The sequence below is a fragment of the Rhinoderma darwinii genome, chromosome 3 (assembly GCF_050947455.1).
Source record: "Rhinoderma darwinii isolate aRhiDar2 chromosome 3, aRhiDar2.hap1, whole genome shotgun sequence".
Lineage (NCBI taxonomy): Eukaryota > Metazoa > Chordata > Amphibia > Anura > Rhinodermatidae > Rhinoderma > Rhinoderma darwinii.
In genome coordinates, this window is record NC_134689.1 from 356,940,271 (window position 1) to 356,963,753 (window position 23,483).

At 43.1% G+C, this 23,483-nt stretch overlaps 1 protein-coding gene across 2 annotated transcripts in view; it reads left to right on the forward strand.

The window, feature by feature from the left end:
* LRRTM4 (leucine rich repeat transmembrane neuronal 4) overlaps positions 1–22,527 on the forward strand; it is a 646,186-nt gene extending 623,659 nt beyond the window's left edge. Inside the window, exon 3 of one of the 2 annotated variants that reach the window (XM_075858547.1) lies at positions 21,485–22,527. In XM_075858547.1, coding sequence (XP_075714662.1) covers positions 21,485–21,709 — 225 coding nt within the window. In that variant the 3' untranslated portion in view covers positions 21,710–22,527. The remainder of the gene's footprint in view (positions 1–21,484) is intronic. The other variant, XM_075858548.1, reaches the window with a different exon arrangement.
* The last annotated feature ends 956 nt before the right edge of the window (positions 22,528–23,483 follow it).

Genomic DNA, 23,483 nt, shown 5'->3' on the forward strand with positions numbered 1-23,483 from the left:
TTTTTCACATACCATCAGCTCAGAATCAATTCCAGGATGGCGATCTGCAGACGCTCCCCTCTAGTATTGACAGTATAATTCTATTGCTGTCAGCAGAGACTGATCGTTACATCTATATGAGTGAGAACGTTTCTGGGCTCATGTGTTGTTTTTGGAATATAGGCTTTTTAGAATTTTGTTTTGTCATAATATTTACTTGCCACCTACAAGGGCAAATATTTAGTTTTTCTTTATTTTTTGTTTATTGTATTAGAGATTAATAAGGCTAAGTTCACACTGAGTTTTTTGCAGGTGGAAAATCTGCCTCAAAATTCCGTTTGGAAGTTTGAGGCAGATTTTCCTCTGCCTGCACGCCGATTTTCGCTGCGTTTTTCGCCCGTGGCCATTGAGCGCGGCGGACATAAAATGCAGTGAAATACGCTTTATCTGCCTCCCATTGATGTCATTGGGAGGTCAGAGGCATAATCGCGCAACGATAGGACATGTCCCTTCTTTCTCCCGCGAGCCGGTTTTACCGCTCGCGGGAGAAAACTGCCTCCGCCTTCTATTGAAATCAATGGAAGGCATTTTTGGCTGGTTTTTGGTGAGTTTTGCGGCGCGGTTTCCGCGTATAAAAACTCGTCAAACAACTCTGTGTGAACCCAGCCATATAAGGCCCTGTTCATACAGAGTTTTTTGCCGCGGTATTTGCCATGGAAACCACGGCAAAAAATGGCCGAAATTAACTCCCGTTTATTTCAATGGGAGGTGGAGGCGTTTTTTTAACGCAAGCAAAAAAAAACCTCGCGGGAAAAAGATGCAACATGCCCTATCTTGAGGCGTTTTCCGCCTCAAAACCCCATTGAAATCAATGGGAGACGGAAATAAACAAGTTTTTTGCCAAAAAACGCGTGCGGAATATTATTATGTTTCTTGAATAAATAGGGGAAAAAAAACGCCTCAAAAAAACGCGTGTGGTGCAAAACCACTTTAAAAAAAACTGACCTGATTTTTCCAGGCAGAATTTTCTAATAGTGCCTCGCCCAAGCCAAAACTCTGTGTGAACATACCCTAATACTGGTGTCTTTTTTATGTGGCAGAGGGGCCTTTGCTACCCTTCAGAAACCAGGGCTGGGGTGCAACTGCTACCTGGACACCCCTATATTAATGCCACTATGCGTAGCTATTATTGTTGTCATTCTGAGTCTCATTACTTGCATCCTGAGTATTTTGTATCCTGCTTCGTACCTGAAACCTCTGCCTTATTCATGGTACCCTGCAGTTCTGTGTCTCGTCCATACTTTTACCCATTGTGACAACTAGTTCCTCACCTGTATTCTATCTCATTATTTGATATTTCTTCACTCTGTCATTGCCAGTTTGGACACCATGTTTTTTTCCTTGTTGCTTTGGTCATCGACCCATGGTGTTTCTTCTGTTTTGCAGTCCTCTTGGTAACATCATGTTCCTAACATGAAGCGTGTGGGAATATTTGAGAATTGCATAAACATCACTACTTATATTATATACATCACGGTTATCTTTGAAATTTATCTGCAGGTCAATAATAGACGATTTTACACACATTTTAATTTCCCACATGACATTCTGGCTGCTTTTAGACTATCCCGAGTAAAAGGAATATTACCAGCAATAGTATAAGATTAGGAAATAGCTATTTATGCAATTCCAAAATATCATATTTTTAATTATTCTAAATCAGAGCTTTAAAGTAAAACTCCACCTTTTATCATCGTAGTTTCTAAATTTTGTGGAGATTATTTTCTTAACATTTATGGCATAGCCATGGGATCCGTGGCTTTGGGACCCGCACCTATCTCCAGAACAGAGGTCTCACCATTGATTCCTATGGGAGTTGTGGAAATAGCTGCTCCTGCTTGTTCGGCTGTTCCCATAACATGCATAGGAATCACTGAAGAGGGCTTTACACAAGCACACCATTGTTTATCTTGTGAAATTCTCGATAAGTTTGATGTGTCACATGACCCTCTTCCCATTGAAAAAACTAAAGTTGGATAAAAAATGGCCGACTTCAAAATGGCCGCCATGGTCAACACCCAGCTTGAAAAGTTTCCCCCCTCCCATATACTAATGTGCCACAAACAGGAAGTTAATATCACCAGCCATTCCCATTTTATTTAGGTGTATCCATATAAATGGCCCACTGTAATGATGGGGGTAGGGAAACGGACAAGTGAGCCCTAATCTACCCGCCAATCTGTCCCTGCCTACTTGCAACAACCCGCCCTAGGCGACGGGGTACAACTGGGCGGCGGTCCCTACGCTCAGTAAGTGAACGAGACCAACAGACAAGGGTAACAAAGCTAAGGGAAAAGGGGCAGTTGCCCACGGCAACACCGTGAGCAACAAGAGTGGTGAACGAGCCGAGTCAAACCAGGAGTGTACGAGGTACCAAACGCAGAGCAGGAGAGTAGTCAGTAAGCCAGGGTCAGTATGGAGCAGGATCAAATAGTCAGAAGCTGTAGCTGGGCCAGGAAACCACACGGGAAGAATCACAAGCAAGGAGGAACAGGAAAGGCAGGTATAAATAGACAGAGGGCGGGAGCTAGCTGAGTCTGGCCAGGCTGCGATAGGCTCTCCCACTCCTAAGCCTGCCAGCCTGAGTGGTGGAAGCTGGAGTCAGTCTCAGAGGCATAGACTCAGGTGAAGACTGATTACCTATGGAAGTTAACCAAGAAGCTGTGCCTGGCAGATCCTTTACACCCACCCTGTATACATATATGGCGGCGTTTGGCTGGGTGAGAAGGTGTCAAAACTATTTCTATACACAGGATTTGAAGCTCTTTATCATAAAAACAAAGCTCTAAATACTGTAAATAAAACACTATAAATATTTATAAAAGGGTCATTCTCACCTTATATATTTATGGCATATCCATTGACTTAAATTGAGAGGAGGCAGTGCATGTGTAAAGCCCTCTTCAGTGATTCCATACATGTTATGGGAACAGCCGAACAAGCAGGAGCAGCTATTTCCGCAACTCCCATAGGAATCAATGGTGAGACCTCTGTTCTGGAGATAGGTGCGGGTCCCAAAGCCACGGATCCCTTGGCTATGCCATAAATGTTAAGAAAATAATCTTCACAAAATTTAGAAACTACGATGATAAAAGGTGGAGTTTTACTTTAAAGCTCTGATTTAGAATAATTAAAAATATATTTTGGAATGGCCCACCCTGTATATATATGTATGTATATATATATATATATATATATATATATACAACGGATGTCAGGAAGAGTTCAAAGTTTACATGCTGGCTGCCAGCAGCCACCACTAGGGGGAGCTCCTAATCTCCCTCTTGTGGCGACTACAAGCAGCTAGCATTGTGTGTCTATTAAATCTATATCTATGCAGGTATTTGGATCTCTGTATCAGAAAACAAATCTCTGTCCAGTAAAATATATTAAGAAATAGTTTCAGGGCCAAATCTATGGAATTGGCTGTCCAATTTGATTCGGTCTGAACAAATTCACCATGAATCGCAAGCAATTGCCCTGTCCAGTGGCGTAACTACTGCTATAGCAGCCGTAGTGGCTGCTACGGGGCCCACGGCATGAGGGGGCCCGTGTCGCCCGCCAGCACGGGCCCCCACCATGGAAGGAGGCTTCGCTAGCAGCCGCTATGGCTGCTACAGCGGGACGCCACTGAACGCTACGACAGAGCAGGGAGGTATCTCCCCGCTCTGCCATTAAACAAAAGACATGTATCCCCTATCCACAGGACAGGGGATACATGTGTGATCGCTGGCATTGATAGGGAGAACGGGGGACTGAAAGTCCCCTGAAGTTCTCCATCACAAACCTCGGACTTCCGGGGTCTGTGTCGGCAGCTCCGTACAAATGAATGGAGCGCCGGTCGCGCTTGTGCGCATGCGTGACCAGCGCTCCTTTCATTTTTATTGAGCTGCGCGCACAGACCCCGGAAGTCCGAGGTTTGTGATGGAGAACTTCAGGGGACTTTCAGTCCCCCGTTCTCCCTATCAATGCCAGCGATCACACATGTATCCCCTGTCCTGTGGATAGGTAATACATGTCTTTTGTAGGACACGCTGTAGGTCGCATTTTTTTTTGTGAGGGGGGACGCTGTATGGCGTTTCCTACAGGGGGGGGCTGTATGGCGTTCCCTACAGGGTGGGGGGCTGTATGGCGTTCCCTACAGGAACGCCATACAACCCCCCCTGTAGAGAATGCCATACAGCCCCCCCTGTAGAGAACGCCATACAGCCCCCCTGTAGAGAACGCCATACAGCCCCCACTGTAGAGAACGCCATACAGCCCCCCCTGTAGAGAACGCCATACAGCCCCCCTATAGAGAATGCCATACAGCCCCCCTGTAGATAACGCCATACAGCTCCCCCCCTGTAGAGAACACCATACAGCCCCCCCCCTGTAGGGAACGCCATACAGCCCCCCTGTAGAGAACGCCATACAGCTCCCCCCTGTAGAGAACGCCATACAGCCCCCACTGTAGAGAACGCCATACAGCCTCCCCCTGTAGATAACACCATACCGTCCCCCTGTAGATAATGCCATACAGCCCCCTTTGTAGATAACGCCATACAGACCCCCCTGTAGATAACGCCATACAGCCCCCTTTGTAGAGAACGCCATACAGACCCCTCTGTAGATATCTACAAACGGGACTGTATGGCGTTATCTACAGGGGGATGTATGGCGTTATCTACAGGGGGATGTATGGCGCCATCTACAGAGGGGGATGTATGGCGTTATCTACAGAGGGGACTGTATGGCGTTATCTACAGAGGGGGCTGTATGGCGTTATCTACAGAGGGGGCTGTATGGCGTTATCTACAGGGGCATGTATGACGCTATCTACAGAGGGGGCTGTATGGCATTATCTACAGGGGGGGCTGTATGGCGTTATCTACAGGGGCATGTATGGCGTTATCTACAGGGGGATGTATGGCGCTATCTACAGGGGGGCTGTATGGCGTTATCTACAGGGCGGTTGTATGGCGTTATCTACAGAGGGGGCTGTATGGCGTTATCTACAGAGGGGGCTGTATGGCGTTATCTACAGGGGCATGTATGGTGCTATCTACAGAGGGGGCTGTATGGCGTTATCTACAGGGGGGGGCTGTATGGCGTTATCTACAGGGGCATGTATGGTGCTATCTACAGAGGGGGCTGTATGGCGCTATCTACAGAGGGGGCTGTATGGTGCTATCTACAGAGGGGGCTGTAAGGCGCTATCTACAGAGGGGGCTGTATGGCGTTATCTACAGAGGGGGCTGTATGGCGTTATCTACAGGGGGGCTGTATGGCGTTATCTACCGGGGGGGCTGTATGGCGCTATCTACAGGGGGGGCTGTATGGCGTTACCTACAGGGGGGGCTGTATGGCGTTATCTACAGGGGGGGTTGTATGGCGTTATCTACAGAGGGGGCTGTATGGCGTTATCTACGGGGGACTGTATGGCGTTATCTACAGGGGGGGCTGTATGGCGTTATCTACAGGGGGGGCTGTAAAAAAGGCACTATCTACAAGGGGGGGGGGGGTTGTGTGACACCCAGGGGAGGGTGGGCCCCAGTCAAAAGTTTGCTATGGGGCCCAGTCTTTCCCAGTTACGCCCCTGGCCCTGTCCGACTCTCTGATGTATTCTAGGAACATATCCAAGTTGGATACAGTCCTAGAAGACATTAGAAAGTCAAACAGGACAATCGGGGCAGTTGCGATTCCACCCATTAAATAAAAAACTACCATACTCACCTCCCTGGTCTCCTGTAGCGATGCATTCCTGCCCGCCTCCTGATGACGTTGTTTTGTTCCATGTGACCGATGCTGCGAAGCATCCCTGCCAGCCTCCTGAGACTAAATAGTTTAGTCCGATGTGACCACCGCAGCATGTGTTTAAAATGTTAAGTGCACATTACTGCCCCTAAAATACAAATTTCTAGACATTTGCACAAATCTAAAAAATTGACATTATTTTGACAACTTATATTAAACGGTCATTAACAATGAATATATTTCCAACTGGCATATCTGGGACCTGCTAATTTAGAAATGGCAGCAAAATCTGTTGAGAAAAGATAAGCAAGTTGTCTATGTATAAGTGAAAGGCATGATTCTAAGGGCGGGTTCACACATGGCGGAATTGCACTTAAATTCCGCTGCGGACACTCCGCAGCGTTAATCCGCAGCGGAGCCGTTTCTACATTGACTTTCACTTTAATTTAGCAGTGTTCGTTTACACGATGCGTACAATTCCGCTGCGGAGCATAGGCTGCGGAGCGGAATTTGGTGTCCGCAGCATGCTCTGTCTGTTGCGGAGCAGTGGCGGACTCATGGCGGAATTTCTCCATTGACTTCAATGGAGAGTCAAAATTCCGCAATGAAGTCCGCAGATCTTATGTGTGCTGCGGAGCGTATTGTTTTTACTACCATGACATTTCTTCATTCTGGCTGGACCTATGTATTTCTAGGTCTACAGCCAGACTGAGGAAGTCAATGGGGCTCCCGTAATGACGGGAGCGTTGCTAGGAGACGTCAGTAAATAGTCACTGTCCAGGGTGCTGAAAGAGTTACGCGATCGGCAGTAACTGTTTCTGCACCCGGGACAGTGACTACCGATCTCAATATACATGTATCTGTAAAAAAACATATAAGTTCATACTTACCGAGAACTCCCTGTTTCTGTCTCCAGTCCGGCCTCCCAGGATGACGTTTCAGTGTAAGTGACGGCTGCAGCCAATCACAGGCCAAGCACAGGCTGCAGCGGTCACATGGACTGGCGCGTCATCCAGGGAGGTCGGGCTGGATGCCGAAGGAGGGACGCGTCACCAAGACAACGGCCGGTAAGTATGAATTTCTTTTACTTTCACTAGGGAAAGTGCTGTCCCTTCTCTCTATCCTGCACTGATAGGGAGAAGGGAAGCACTTTTCCCGCAGTCCGCAGCAGCTAGTCCGCATCAATGTACTGCACATTTTGTGCAGATCCGCAGCCGTAATCCGCAACCCGGATTAGGTGCGGCATTGATGCGGACAGTTGCGGAGGAATTCCGCCATGTGTGGTCATGCCCTAATAGGGCAGAAGGCTTCATGCTCAATGAAAAACATGAATAAAATTGGAAACTTTCTTCTAAGTTGTATATTATCTATATAATGCATGTGTTATGATAACTACATATACTGTACTTCTATAGAGAAATCTAATACATTAAACCTTGTTAGCTGGGAAGATTCACAGTGACAAAAAGACCTAGAAGCAAGTTTAGAATAAACTCCTAAGTTTGTATAACATAAACTGCTAAATATTGCATAATTCTGCAAGATTCACATAAAATTGTATAAAAAGTTATTACATCACATACTGTGTTTTGCTGTCGTTTTGGGCATTTTATGTCCTGATTGAGTGAATCGCCATGATAGATATTTTGGGGACTGATGTACAAGAAAGATAGCAGAGATGGAGTGGGTTTAATGGCAGCAGGTTAGTTGGCCTCCTGTATGGGAATCTCTATTGCTGCCCCCTCCAATATGGTTTACACTTGAGTTCTCATCCAAAGACCTAACCATAAATACTTTTTCACATCTTCCCATACACTCACTTAGGCTTAGTTCACACCTGCATCGGTGTGTTCTGTTGTTCTGCTCCGTCACAGGAGCAGAACAAGGGAATAACGGAAGCAACAGTTCCGTTGCACAAAGGACACCGCCGGTGGCCTGACGGGACCCGCTGACTTTAATAGGTTCCATCGGGGTGTCTGTGATTTTATCGGAGACAATAGCGCAGCAAGCTGGGCTATTGTCTCTGATAATCTCAGCCGCATCTGCGACAGAGGCCCCTAACGGAGCTTCCAATGCAGATGTGAATGAGGCCTTACACACATCTCTATTCACCTCTTCGCTTGCTTGTGCACATTAGCAATCACCCCTGTGCTCACTCTCGGACAACATATTCACCCATTCTCTTGTTTATGCTCTCGCGGTCATTTACACACACTCATGGACAACCTTACATGCACATTTACACACATCCAACCAATCAATGGGAGGACTGCTGTACCCAGAAAGATTGCCAAAATTGGGGTTACTAAGCTTGTATAAAAGTCAGCTGAGGGGTGCCATAATAACTAAGTATAAACATGTAAATGGACAGTACAGAGTTCTAACTAGTAAATTATTTATACCCAGAACTATAACAAGTGCCATCCAATGGTCACGAGAAAGAAGGCTTCACATTTGCATATCAGGGGATTCTTTACTGTAAGAGCAGTGAGACTATGAGTCTCTGCCACACAACGTTGTTGTGGTTATTTTTTATATTTTTTTTCTTAAAGTTGAAAAGGGGCCTGGGGCAAGATTGTCTGCAGTAGAGTGAATGAGATAGGTGGTTAATCCGAGGATTTATTCTGAATGTCATATTGGAGTTAGGAATCATTTATTTTCCCCCCAACTTGAAAATAATAGCTACTACTTTATAATCATTGCTTTTACCCTGGATAAACATTACATATTGATGATAAGTTGAGGCAGATGGGCTTTTTTTTTCAACCTGACTATATAACTACATGTCATATATTGTATCAAACTCTTACTGACACATACCATACAGTATGCTCTTATTGGAGCTCCTAAGAGTATGTGCATAATTTACAATCTGAGATTACCTTAGGTGACCCTACATGAACGCATAAGGACTTGCGTAAAATTAAACATTGACTGGCAGACTACAAACTCAGCCTCCCGACATGTGATTCTCAGCTGTCTGATTTTCTTAGTCACAAAAAACATAAACAGCCCAGAGAGTGCTAGAAACCACTATACTCAGGACAAATTTGTGGATACTAAGAAAGTGACCACCCCCACCGCACAATTTATTTAAATTTTAATTTCCGTTAAACATAAACATATTCAGGAACTTGGAAACACTCAATAAAGGTGTTATCCCATTAAGAATATTATGTTTATTTTTAAAAAAGCACCAAAATATAAATAAATTTTGACACTTACATAGTATAGCGCTACCTAGTGTTTAAAGTGTGTAGCAGTGTACACATCCACTTAATGAGCTGTGTTGGTGGTCACGCATGCTCATTCACTCTCCCCACAGCCTGGTCTCTGCATAGTAATTCTCCATTCACTGCGAAGCAGACAATAACACTAGCTTTTTACTTGTCAGGAAAGGACCAGAGACTCTGCAGCAGCACGGCAGTATAAGGCTGGGTTCACACGACCTATTTACGGACGTAATTCGAGCGTTTTAACCTCGAATTACGTCCGAAAATACGGCTCCAGAGCGGCAGCAGACATCTGACCATTCATTTGAATGGGTTTTACGATGTTCTGTGCCGACGGTCATTTTTGTTACGCACCGCTGTCAAAAGACGGTGCGTAAAAAAGACGCCCGCGTCAAAGAAGTGCCTGTCACTTCTTGAGACGTAATTGGAGCCGTTTTCCATTGACTCCATGGAAAAACAGCTCCAATTACGTCCGTAATGGAAGCAGCGAAAAGCGCCTGCCATTACGTCTGAAATTCCAGAGCTGTTTTCTCCTGAAAACAGCTCCGTAATTTCAGCCGTAACGGAGGCTGCCGTGTGAACATACCCTAACTAGGAAGCCTCCTTGTTAGGGCAAAGCCACACGTGGCGGAATTGCTCTTGAATTCCGCTGCGGACACTCCGCAGCGTTAATCCGCAGCGGAGCCGTTTCTCCATTGACTTCCACTTCTATTTAGTAGGGTTCGTTTAGACGAAGCGGACAATTCCGCTGCGGAGCATAGGCTGCGGTGCGGAATTTGGTGTCCGCAGCATGCTCTGTCTGTTGCGGAGCAGTGGCGGACTGGTTGCGGACTCATGGCGGAATTTCTCCATTGACTTCAATGGAGATTCTAATTTCCGCAATGAAGTCCGCAGCTGTCATGCACATGTTATGTGTGCTGCGGATGCGTCTTGCTTTTTTTACATGACATTTCTTCATTCTGGCTGTGTCAGGGATCATTACTATGTATATTGTCTGAAAAATATTATCCTCACATATATGTATATACATTTCAGTTCTTTGTGTAATATACTGATATATATAACAAGTTCTTTGTTCATGTCGGACACACCTATGGAAGACACCGCCCCCTGGAATGCAAAGAGGAGTGTGCAGAAGAATGTATAGCAAAAGTTACAGCAGAAGAGCCAATGGAATTCAAGCAAGTCACACATCTATAGGGAGGGGCATGTGTCTTCTCTGTGTGTGTTTCTTTGTTCTGAATAAAGTTCAGTCCCTCCTGGCTGACATTGAAGCTGTACCTCAGACATTTGTGTGGTGTACTTCTCTCCAGGCATGCCTTCAGCTTTCAATTTACAGAGGTGGTTATTCGGTGTGAAATGCGGACCTGACATTTGGTGCCGAAGCCGGGACCTCACTCGAGGAAAAATCAAAATCCGGACAGTCGACAATCACAGGGTGAAACAGAGGACTCAAAGTTGCCCACTGAAGGAATTTGATCACCTCCGCAATAACACGGTAAGCGAATTGATTTTATAAATCTTCGTCTTATCTGTGTTAGTGGGCAGTCTTGTAGCGATCTGTAGAACCCTTTTGTTGATTTCCTGGATTATCTCAGGCGACAGAGGTGATATTTTCCGCTGTGAGGTTGGAAACCTGTGAGACCCTAGTCGCGCCCGACTAACCATCCTCTGGGTAATTAGGGACTGGATAAAGTTATATAACACGACCAGAGAGCTGCAGACTGTGGAATTTTTAATATTTCCAGCGAGGCCAGAGAGTCTAAATAAATAAAGTTATATAACACGACCAGAGAGCTGCAGACTGTGGAATTTTTAATATTTCCAGCGAGGCCAGAGAGTCTAATTGAATATTTTTGAGAGTCTAATTAAAGATTTTTTATAATTCTAGCGAGATGTAATGATAAATACATTGCAGACTAGAGTTTATACTATTTCGGCGAGACTTAGCGTTGGAGACTGTGAAATTATATTATTTCCTGCCAGACCAAGAGTTGCAGATCGAAAATTGTTATATAAATTACGTGTATAATATAGACTGTTAGAATGGATGGTTTACGGTCCATATTCAAATCATCAGGATCACCCGATCCTATTCATGATTTGGTGAAGTGAATGGAAGTTAGGAATAAGAAAGGTATTGTATGTTGTATGTATTAGAAAACACGACCAGCCGACGCCCGGTAATGGCGTCCGTACCTCATGTTGAGTGTGTCCTCATTGTTGGTGGGAAACCACCCCCCCCCCTTCACAGCTGCGCACTGTGTTTCCAATGGGAGAGGCTGCCCCCCCCCTGCCCCTGATGTGGCCACGCCCGGCCCAACCAAATCAGTATGAAATAATCACCTTGTTAATTTTGTTATTTGTAGTGTTTTTTCTATTTACAGAAGTTCCAGTCTAGTTCACTGATGAAACAACACGTCATCATAATATAGAGATGGTGGCCGACAAATTGTACGGTTAAAGATGTGTTTGATACGTAGATAATTCCTATACAATGGTGTGATGAATGATTGCAGATACGTATGTTGTTTTGCCGGCATTGAAAGTGTTAAGATTGTGAGAAGCTGTGAGTTTGTGACCCCCCCTCCCTCCCCTCTAAAGTGTGCTGTGTTTGGGAGGAGGAGGAGGAGGAGGGGGGGCTGACTGGGTGCAGTCTGCAGGGCTGATGAGACAAAGGGATTTCAATATGCACTGCTGAGATATATATATATATGTAATGTGTACAAACCGAAATAAATTTCTTCTCTTTTGCGCATGCGCTGTTGTTGATAAAAGTTACGATATTTATGTGTTCTGATATGATCAGATTTCATGTGTTTTGATGTTAATTCAGATGTATTAAACTACAGATACTGTGAGACACGGGGTTTTGAAAATGTATGTGCCCCCACCGTTCCCTATTTTTATATACTGTTTATTGGTTTGCAGTAATTAATGTTATCAGAGATAATATTTTCTGTTTTATTGAATAACTAACTACAATTGTTTTATTTTTGATTTCACACATGAGTTATGTCATTGTAAAGATCAAATGTATTTTCGTCAGGAAAAAGTCATTTTTTGTTTCAGGCTGTTGTACATTACAGAGGGTTAAATTAGTGTTATGTTGAGATGTCGTTTTGAACTCTGCTACATCACTCTCGCAGAGTCCACAAAGGGGGGAAGGGTGAAGGAACTGATCAGGTACAATTTTGGTTTGTTTTGAGTTAATTAATTTGGTTTCAGGAGATCTAAAAATGTGTAAGAGACCATCCCCCTCCAGCAAAGTTACACAGGAGGCAGAGGTGACGTCACTCACACGAGTCTTTATGGATTTAGATGTGGGAGAAGGCAAAACAAAAATTGTCTGGACATTGTTAATTTGATGTAAAGTTTTTAGGAATGTTTTCTTTTTATTTGGTTTTTTTTTATTAATCAAGTATTTGCAGAACCTGATAAAAGTGAGATTCTCAAGGTATTCTGGATTATCAGATGAGTGTGGAGAAGAGTATAACATTTGGTTTTATTTTAGAGAATGAAGACGCCACCCCTTTGAGATGTTCTATCTATATGTGACATGGGTTTTTAATGTAAATTTGTAATAAAGAGATATTTTATTATACAGTATGTACAAGCCGGGATACGAAGAACCAGGTAAATCATCCAGAAACCACTCTCACCTTCTTGTTCATCTCAAGGAGCGGAGCTGGAGGTGCTCGCTGAGGCTTGTAACCTGGCAGAAGGTAAGACGGCCGACATTTACACTGACTCTAGGTACGCTTTTGGCATCGCCCACAATTATGGGCCCATTGGTAGTAGGAACTTTATTGGATCATCGGGTAAGCCAATTGAGAGAGCGAGAGAAGACAGACCTGACAACAAGGATATGTGAAGCCAGGTGTCAGTAAATTGGCTTGTCCCTGGATACAATAATGCCACCACTAGGTTTGTAGCAGCCGGCGTGATGTGCGCACGGCATGACATAGGTAAAACAGCAAAGGTACCTGTGAAAAGTGCAGCCCGGCCAGATTAACAGTCCCAGCGACTGCAGAACATACAACTACCGGAGGTAGAAGTGTATGACAATGTGCTCGTGTGTGTAGACCTGTTCTCAGGGGGGCCTGAAGCATGGCCTGTATTTTCCCCACTACAGACGTGTGTAAGTGACAGGGGAACAATGGTATCCCAGGTATTGACCTGATGTTTGTACAATAAGATATCAGCAGTTCTCCAGATGTTATCCCAAAGTTAGTTTGTTTAATAATTGTATTTAAGAAGTGTTGTGGGAATATTAAATATTGAGGTTAAGTTTTATGTAAAGTTCTGGACCAGCCTTAGCATTGGACTATTAGAGTCATGCGTCAGATAAAAGGTACAGAAGTGGAATATTCCCATTAGAAAACATTTTTATTTGTTTATTTTTATTTTTGTTGTGAAAGGGAAATTTTAGAGCAGAGAATTCCGTGCAGTGTATATGTGTATGTATAGATATGTATATAAAGAAGAAGAATCAATTTGTAAGTTTTAGTTACTGACCAGTGTGAACGTTTGATGTAAAGATGCTATTTGTTAATGTTTTTCTTCAATTGAATTATCTGATTAAGATCAATTAATGTTTATGCAATGAAAAAGCTTGTTCTCCACAGGAAGTGTCCAACTGGGAGCGGAAGGCGGGAGAACCAGATTCTAACAGAATGTGGACGGATAAAGGAAGGTGAACGGTGGCACCCAATTCACTCTTGATGGCACTTGTTTTGATGGTGTATGACCTCACATATGCCCCAAGACTGCAAGGATCGATTTGGTAAGATCTAATTGGTATGTCCCAGGTTTTACAGCTGTCGCTGCTAAATTCTGTTAGAGCTGTTTGATTTGCCTACAGAACAGTCCTGGCAGACCGGTGCCACCCTTATCATACCCGCCTCCCACGAAGAGAACCGACCTTGAGAGGCCTTCCCAGGTAGAACGAACCAGGTTAGAGTAAGAAAAATAGGTTTAAGACGCTTGTCAGATAAACATGTGGAATCTGTGTATCTTTCTGTGAGGTGGAGATGTTCCAGGCAATCAGCTGAGATCAAGGTACAAATCCTGCTGAAAGGGTATCACCAAGTGCAAATGAAATGTACCCAGTAAGTTACACATCTTCTAGGTGCCCTGTCCATTGTAACAGAGAAGTTTTTCCTTATATAAAGGTGTTTGATGTCATTTAGGGGCCTGACATTATTGTATGTACTTAGAACAACGTTTATAATGTATGCGGATGATGTTATCACCAGATTAGTATTTATTTTAACAATTGACAAGAGTTGGGGGTCCCCAGCAAGTGCCAGTAAACATGAACTAGAAGACTTTTAATATGATGAACTCCATCACTGAGATGCGGCAGGCGCAGCCTGAGCCAATACAACGCGTTTATCATGAACTGACGGCAGTGTCACAATTCTAAGCAACCGCCAAGACGAGTAACTTGCCAGAGGAAGAGTACAGATGCGGAGGGTTTGATAGTCACAATACAACTCCACTAATCCGCCTACGTGGGATCTCACCCCAGGCTCACAACATGCGGTGCTATGTACAGCCTGATGACGTAAACTAAAGGAGACGGTGTCTGACAGATGAGAAGGACCAAACCAAGTCCTGATGACATCAGCAAAGTAAAGACCAAAGACCTGAGTGAATCCGTCAGCAGGATCAAGTGTTTTGATAAGTAAGTGACCAGGAGGGGGTAATAATAACTCCCCCACTGGACACCAACGTAGTCTGACTCCACAATTGTGTGGGTTACCCTGAGGGTGACAGTCAGTGAAGAGCAGAAGACAGGAGAAGAAGAAGACGATGGTGTACAGGACTGGCAATGAACTGATGGGACCCGAGACCTGAGGGTGATAGCATGAGATTGGTGATAGCATTATGTTATTAGCTGAGGCCCTATTGTTTATAATGTCTGAGGTTTATAATTATAATGTGTGTAAATATGCCACGGTGCTGCAAATTACAATCTGAGGAGTTTTATGTGAAGGTCACTGTGCTGCCCATGACCTGTCATATCTGCAGGGGTAAAGTCCCATTAGGACAGTAAGTGACAGTGCGACAATTATTACTGTTAATAAAAATGTAGACCGGATTAATATATATATATATTACAACCAGCAGTGGTTTGTAGATTATATCAAGACAACCATCCTGTATCCAGAGGAGAATAGGGAAAGTTAGGACCACTCCGACACCTTGGAAGTCCAGGTACAAAGGGGGGTTACTCATCAGGAGTAGCTCGTCTCAAGCTGGTGAAGAAATCCAAAACCCCTACCCGCCTGGTTCGAGTGGTCAGTGGTAGGTTGCTAGGCAAGACTCAGGGATAGAGTAATAATATTTTTAGGGGGGACTGTCAGGGATCATTACTATGTATATTGTCTGAAAAATATTATCCTCACATATATGTATATACATTTCAGTTCTTTGTGTAATATACTGATATATATAACAAGTTCTTTGTTCATGTCGGACACACCTATGGAAGACACCGCCCCCTGGAATGCAAAGAGGAGTGTGCAGAAGAATGTATAGCAAAAGTTACAGCAGAAGAGCCAATGGAATTCAAGCAAGTCACACATCTATAGGGAGGGGCATGTGTCTTCTCTGTGTGTGTTTCTTTGTTCTGAATAAAGTTCAGTCCCTCCTGGCTGACATTGAAGCTGTACCTCAGACATTTGTGTGGTGTACTTCTCTCCAGGCATGCCTTCAGCTTTCAATTTACAGAGGTGGTTATTCGGTGTGAAATGCGGACCTGACAGCTGGACCTATGTATTTCTAGGTCTACAGCCAGACTGAGGAAGTCAATGGGGCTCCCGTAATTACGGGAGCGTTGCTAGGAGACGTCAGTAAATAGTCACTGTCCAGGGTGCTGAAAGAGTTAAGCGATCGGCAGTAACTGTTTCTGCACCCTGGACAGTGACTACCGATCCCAATATACAGCAACCTGTAAAAAAAATAGAAGTTCATACTTACCGAGAACTCCCTGCTTCTGTCTCCAGTCCGGCTTCCCAGGATGACGTTTCAGTCTAAGTGACGGCTGCAGCCAATCACAGGCTGCAGCGTTCACATGGACTGCCGCGTCATCCAGGGAGGTCAGGCTGGATGCCGAAAGAGGGACGCGTCACCAAGACAACTGCCGGTAAGTATGAAATTTGTTTACTTTCACTAGGGAAAGTGCTGTCCCTTCTCTTTATCCTGCACTGATAGAGAGAAGGGAAGCACTTTTACCGCAGTCCGCAGCAGCTAGTCCGCATCAATTTACTGCACATTTTGGGCAGATCCGCCGCAGAATCTGCAACGCAGATTCTGTGCGGCATTGATGCGGACAGTTGCGGAGGAAATCCGCCACGTGTGGGCATGCCCTTAGAATTGTAAAGTTGGATTGTGCAGTAAAAGGGGACTACATTATCAGCTGTCAGAGGGGGTAGGAGACTGATTGTGACCAGAGCCCTGCCCCAGCAGCACAGATTAACAGCAGCACCAAGGGGGACACAGGGAAGAAAAAGGTATTTTTTTTATGCTAGAAAAACTGCAAATTACTATAAAACAGTTATAAGGCTGGATACACACACTCAGCGATTTGCTTCTTTTTTTGTGTTTTTAGTGTAGTTTTTAATTACATTTTTATCAGTGTTTTTGTGGTGCTTTTTTTGGTGCAGCCAGATATTACATTAAAAGCTATGTACGGTAAGCCTTTGAATGGAACTATTATTTTTGTATTAAATAAATGTGTTATGTATTTTTAAGCAATTTTCGAATTGTTTTATATTTTTTTTAAAATGCACTTTTTACAATACAGCTTCCTTGCATCCAGTACACATGGAAGCAAAATAGTTCTCTCTCCGCTGAATCCGTTGGTTTAGCTGAATTGATGGCTCGGCTGAGAGTAGGTCTTGCATGTCTGACACACAGGCTCCAGCTAATACTGATCACATCTAAGTTCAGAACTTAGATGTGATCGATAATAGATGACCTGTCCTCTTTAAAGGAGCACGTATTTTTTTTTTATCTCCTCCTCCATTTGTTCATTGGTGTTTCAGTGGGGTGCTGTGTGCAGAAACTCTTACTGATCTGTGCATCACGTCATTTTCGGGTCCAGCGCCGCTCACGTGATCACATTCTGACCTGGTCTGGAATCACTGCTTTTGAGAAAACCAAAACTCAGGCTCCCAAGCCAGAACGAGGCTCCATAAGAATTCATTGGGAGCCTGAATTATGGTTTTCTCAAAAGTAGTGATTCCAGACCAGGTCAGAATGTGATCACATGGGCAGCGCTGGACCCGAAACCGAGCTAAATATTTCTGCACACAGCACCCCAGTGAAACACCAATGTACAAATAGAGGGGAAATAAAAATGCACGTGGAGTGCTTCTTTAAGGTTTAAACTACACAGGACAACGTAGAGTCTTTTTCTAACAATGTCACTAAGATCGGTTGAGATTAAAGCTTTCATTTACCTGAAATTGACTGCATGACATTTAATGTTCTCCTTGGCAGCAGACTACAAACTACCCGTGTAGTAACAGTAATTCTGACATGGGCAGTGTGTTGCCTATTGCCAAGGAGCATCTTACAGAATCTTAAATGTTGTGCAGGAAACATCTGCAAAAGTAAATCTTTCCATTAACCGTGTTATGGTTGTTTTTTCATGTCTATTTGTAACACCTGTACCTGCCACATGGCTGCATTACAGGTGGCTGCGTTTTAAAGCCAATGTCCATCCTTGAACACCATTTTGCTTTTTATATAGATAGGTTTAAAATTCTGCTCTGATTTATTTCTTCATATATCTTTAGAGCAGTTGGAGCTCCTTTTTTTTTTTTCTGCTATATATAGAGCTCCAAATCCTTTGCATAGTCTTCCTGCAGCCACCATTAGAGGGAGCTCACTGCATACTGGTATACATTGAAGAGGTTTTCTGCTTTGGACAACTCCTAATTGTTAGATTAGGTTTCTCAACAATAAGCTAATTAAAACCTGTTTTCCCAGCGATCTGCTGTATTTTGTGGGGAAACCTGGCAGTAAGAGATGCTCTTTAAGCCGCTCTCCACTCTGGCCAAAAGATAAAGGTCCTGAACAGAGGATTCCTCTCTATTAACTCAGAATTCCCTAATAGGGTATATGGATATGGATTTTCTGAACTAGTCAACAACCCCTTTAAACACAATAATAAGATAGTCTGCAGTAGGCTCATAAGCTCCCTCTAGTGGCAGCTGCAGGAAGACAGCATGTCATCTTTTGAATCTATGTTAATACAGAAGATTTGGAACTCTGTATATGAAAAAATGAGCTCCAACTGCTAGAAAGATATATTAAGAAATTACACAGAATTTTGGACCCTAAAACAATTCATGTGTGGAACCTCCCTGTCTTGTTCACTCTCAGGCCCCTATTTAAATTTGTGTCTGTGACCACGATAGTTGGGCCTGTTAGGTGACTAGACTTCATGGTCACTGAGACAGGAAGTGATGTCATTTGATTGACAGATGCAGACAGGATGACATAATTTGAAGTAGAAGGGGGCAAAACACAGGAATTTGACTGCAATCATGTGATATGGCATGTTGTATCTGTCAAATGTTATTTTGGCACAAAACTTAAGCTTTACTAATTATGCAGCGCTACCTTCGGTGCTTAAAGTGAGGGGCATTGTATATCCATAAGAATATTAGCTTTCACGAAACACTGTCTTGATATCAGGAATTTGGCGCTATTTTATTTGTATGTAGCTAAATTTTCAGGAGATACAGAGCTGGACTCCAATACCAGGTGTCTAGTATATTTATGAGTATGTATAAAAAAATATGTATACTGTATATGACCCTCCCATATGTACCATTTCATATTTGTCACACTGGTTTCTGATCATTTAACATTAGACATCTAGCACTTAAAATGTAACTAAGCCTTCATAAAACCTTTCACATATTATAGTGATGTCATACGTTTTGATCAGCGGGGAACCGAGCTCTGAGATCCCCAGCACTTGTTAAAACGAAGGGGTAAAAGCGCCCAGATAAGCAATGTGCCCCTAAGTTTCTGATTGGCTCTGCTTAGCTCTCCTTGAAAAGATGAGCGGGGTTCATAGACTTTCTATCTAATCCGTACACCGCACGCTTTGCTTTTCGAAGAGCAAAACCGATCGAAAACTAAGGGGCACTAAGTCTAAGCGCTTCTGCCCCTTCGTTTTATCGATCGGTGGGGGTCTTAGATCTCGCACCCCCACTGATCAAAACTTCTGACATGTTACTATGACATGTCAAAGCCATTATGAAAGTATAGTTACACTTTAATGAAATATTAATTAAAAAAATGTCACCTACCAGACAGCATGCAGCTTTTATTGAATTTTGAGACGGACGTAAGCTCAGCCTGAGCCATTGGGACAGAACTTCATGCATAATTAACATAAAAAATGTAATAAGAAATACATTGTTGTACAATAATTTATGGTATACATTGTCATTAGCTCTTCCTTAAGATGCTCTTTTACTACCAAATTTGCAGCGGATGCTTAGTAATACATAGTATATTGATGCCGTAAGCGAATATAAATTCTACATAGAAATGGAGAAATAATAGGATAATTCACCACACATACATTTCTACCTTGGTTTTCTTATTTGTGAGTGCAGCTTATTATCCAGGACTCTATTCTCCTTCTCATTTTAATCTATGTTACTCGATTTTGCACGCCACTTAGATTAATGATGTCTGTCTGATACATTGTATTATTTATTGTTGCACATATAGTTATTGTGCTCATTTCTAGAATACAACAACGGATTCATATTTTCTGCAGAAATCTAGATGTATACAAATTGTATACTAATGTATACTAAATGTATATGAAATAAATTGCAGTGCTCAATAATACTATATTGCGATTGTACAACATTTAAAAAAAAAAAAAAAAAAACAGTTGGTGATCGGTTGTGATAGGTCACTTTGAGATGTATTGGATTAAGTTGCCGAAAATCGACAATATAGTAGAGTACCAGTGGTGTACATAAAAGAGAGGGGGCCCAAAGCAAAGATCTTATTGGGCCCCCCATTAGGGCGGGTTCACACGTGGCGGAATTTCACTTAAATTCCGCTGCGGACACTCCGCAGCGTTAATCCGCAGCGGAGCCGTTTGTCCATTGACTTACACTTTAATTTAGCAGTGTTCGTTTAGACGAGGCGTAAAATTCCGCTGCGGAGCATAGGCTGCGGAGCGGAATTTGGTGTCCGCAGCATGCTCTGTCTGTTGCGGACCAGTGGCGGACTCATGGCGGAATTTCTCCATTGACTTCAATGGAGAGTCAAAATTCCGCAATGAAGTCCGCAGATCTTATGTGTGCTGCGGAGCGTATTGGTTTTACTACCATGACATTTCTTCATTCTGGCTGGACCTATGTATTTCTAGGTCTACAGCCAGACTGAGGAAGTCAATGGGGCTCCCGTAATGACGGGAGCGTTGCTAGGAGACGTCTGTAAATAGTCACTGTCCAGGGTGCTGAAAGAGTTAAGCGATCGGCAGTAACTGTTTCTGCACCCGGGACAGTGACTACCGATCTCAATATACATGTATCTGTAAAAAAATATAAGTTCATACTTACCGAGAACTCCCTGCGTCTGTCTCCAGTCCGGCCTCCCAGGATGACGTTTCAGTGTAAGTGACGGCTGCAGCCAATCACAGGCCAAGCACAGGCTGCAGCGGTCACATGGACTGGCGCGTCATCCAGGGAGGTCGGGCTGGATGCCGAAGGAGGGACGGGTCACCAAGACAACGGCCGGTAAGTATGAAATTCTTTTACTTTCACTAGGGAAAGTGCTGTCCCTTCTCTCTATCCTGCACTGATAGGGAGAAGGGAAGCACTTTTCCCGCAGTCCGCAGCAGCTAGTCCGCATCAATTTTCGGCACATTTTGTGCAGATCCGCAGCAGAATCTGCAACGCAGATTCTGTGCGGCATTGATGCGGACAGTTGCGGAGGAAATCCGCCACGTGTGGTCATGCCCTTATGGTGCCAGGATTTGCTACATGGGACAGAAGGGTCTGGTGTATTTTCTTAATGCACAGGTTCTCACTACCTAATTATTAAGTGGATGGGACCAACTAATTTCCAAGGACCCCATAGCAGTCCCAAGGTCTTCCTCTATTGTATGCTACTGATTGGGGCTTTACAAAACTCCATTAACACGTGGCAGAAAACATCCATGTGGATTTTAGGGCATGCTCTGGATTTTCAAATCCACCGCATGCCCTATTTTTTCGGATTTGCTACGGAATTTTACCTCTCCAATGCAAAGCGTTAACATTTGAAGGTCTTGGATTGTAATTGTAACCTTACTATTCTTAATGCCCTTTCTTACCTGAGTTATTAAATACTAATAGAATAACCAAAATGTTCCCCATTCTCTGAAAGTAAATATGAAATACAATTACTTTTTTTTTTCTTTTTTCTCTTACTATGGACAGATTCCGCGGCACATCAAGACTCTACCATACTACAGCTATGAACCGCCCATGGTCGGATATTGCCAGACACACAAGACACTCCTTGTAAATAAGGGCTATGACGGGACATCTCGAGAGCAAAGAGAGACCACCAACCTAGAGCTTAGTAGGGACCAGAGCTACATCTCCACCATAGCTCGCTCAGCAGCACCTGCCATTTACATTGAGAGGATACCAAACCAATAACGTCAGGAGTCTTGTTCCTGGATTGTGCATCTTGGGAGAAGAAGAAGTGGACAATCGCACAGTAACAGATACAGTTGTCTGGAGTACCCTGGAGAAGTTGCGTGCTCTTATATTCAATAAATAACGCAAAACGAAAAACATTGAGCACGGAATAGACGTCTGGTTGCAGAGCCATGGAACATTAATGGATGAATTAGGAACAGCATGGGGTTTATTTTGGCTTTAAAGTATTATCCTAAGCCCCACTGGTGTAAAAAAAAAGAAAAAATACATAAAGTTAATAAAATAATAAAATAAAAAACATAACACTGGATCCACGCAAAGGATTTCTTAACCAATTTTGGATCCACTTCTGTTGAATGCGGGAGTAATATCTGCTTGTACATTTAGTTTCTTTTTTTCTACACGTTGCATGGTTCCAATACAGATGAACCAAAATGGGGAGACTTTGGGGATTTTGGGGTAGGGAATGCTTCTTGTTTCATGTTGAATAACCCAGTGGATCTCTTTGAACTGTGTTTCTTTCCTGTTTTCCTGTTAGAAAGGTTTGCTTTTTATCAGACTGTCAGCCACAGGGACAGCTTTGGGGAGAGACTAGCCTCAATTAGAGTTACTCTGGTGAATCACGAAATATAAACTTGTGCAGGCAGCGGGAAGCCTTCATCTGGCCCCTCCATACATATAAGGATTATCATTCCCATATTGGTTTATTTGGATTTTATTGACAAGGTTAAATCACAAGAGTATCATTTTTTAATTACTATTATGATCAGTTATAGCTTTTGTGTAGTTTTTATCAATAAAAAATCTGAAAAACATTATGCATAAAGTATATATTGTTCTGGTTCCAATGATGTGTATGATGTTATTGGGAAGATTCTCAAATGTTTCACGAACGAATTTGATGGGACCAAGTCTCGGCTTAACCCAAGTGGTTTGTTTTTCATTTTTGTGATTTGCTGGTAGAAAAACGACTGTAGTACAAGGAGCATGACGTTGAAGAATGATTCAAGATATATAGGTGGACCCACATTTTCTGACTGATCAGAATCTGGGGGAGATTTTTTTTAAATAGTATAGTGATAGTATCTGTTTTTTTTTTTATGAATGTGAATACACCCCAGGATTTTCATTATTGTACAGATGTAGCGATCTTAACTTGACACTTAACGCGTTAAGGACACAGTGTCAAGAAACTTCAACTTAACTTTTTAATAGTTTTCAATGGCTTAAGTTATAACGTGCTGCAGCGTAATTTCTTATCAGACTCAAGATAAGTATTGCTACATCTGTACAAATTATGTCTAAATACACTCCTTCTGGGCAAAATATGTATGTTTATTTTTTGTGCACAAGTTAATTGAGAAAATAGGGAGAGGACACATAAATTTTGATAAAGATGAACACTTATGCCCATAGACTTAGGCACCACTTTAGTAATGATCGTATTTATTTATTTATGTATGTACTGTGTATACAAATGTACCCACATAGTGTTATACATTATCTGGATACATATCGAACAAAATGCCCAGAGAGAGCCATGCAGTTATCTAGGCAGCACTGATTTACTGCATATAGTGCACATATAGTGTTTTTGGACTTTGCAAAGGCATTTGACACTGTCCCCCATAGACGCCTAATGGGTAAATTACGGACTATAGGTTTAGAAAATATAGTTTGTAATTGGATTGAGAATTGGCTCAAGGACCGTATCCAGAGAGTTGTGGTCAATGATTCCTACTCTGAATGGTCCCCAGTTATAAGTGGTGTA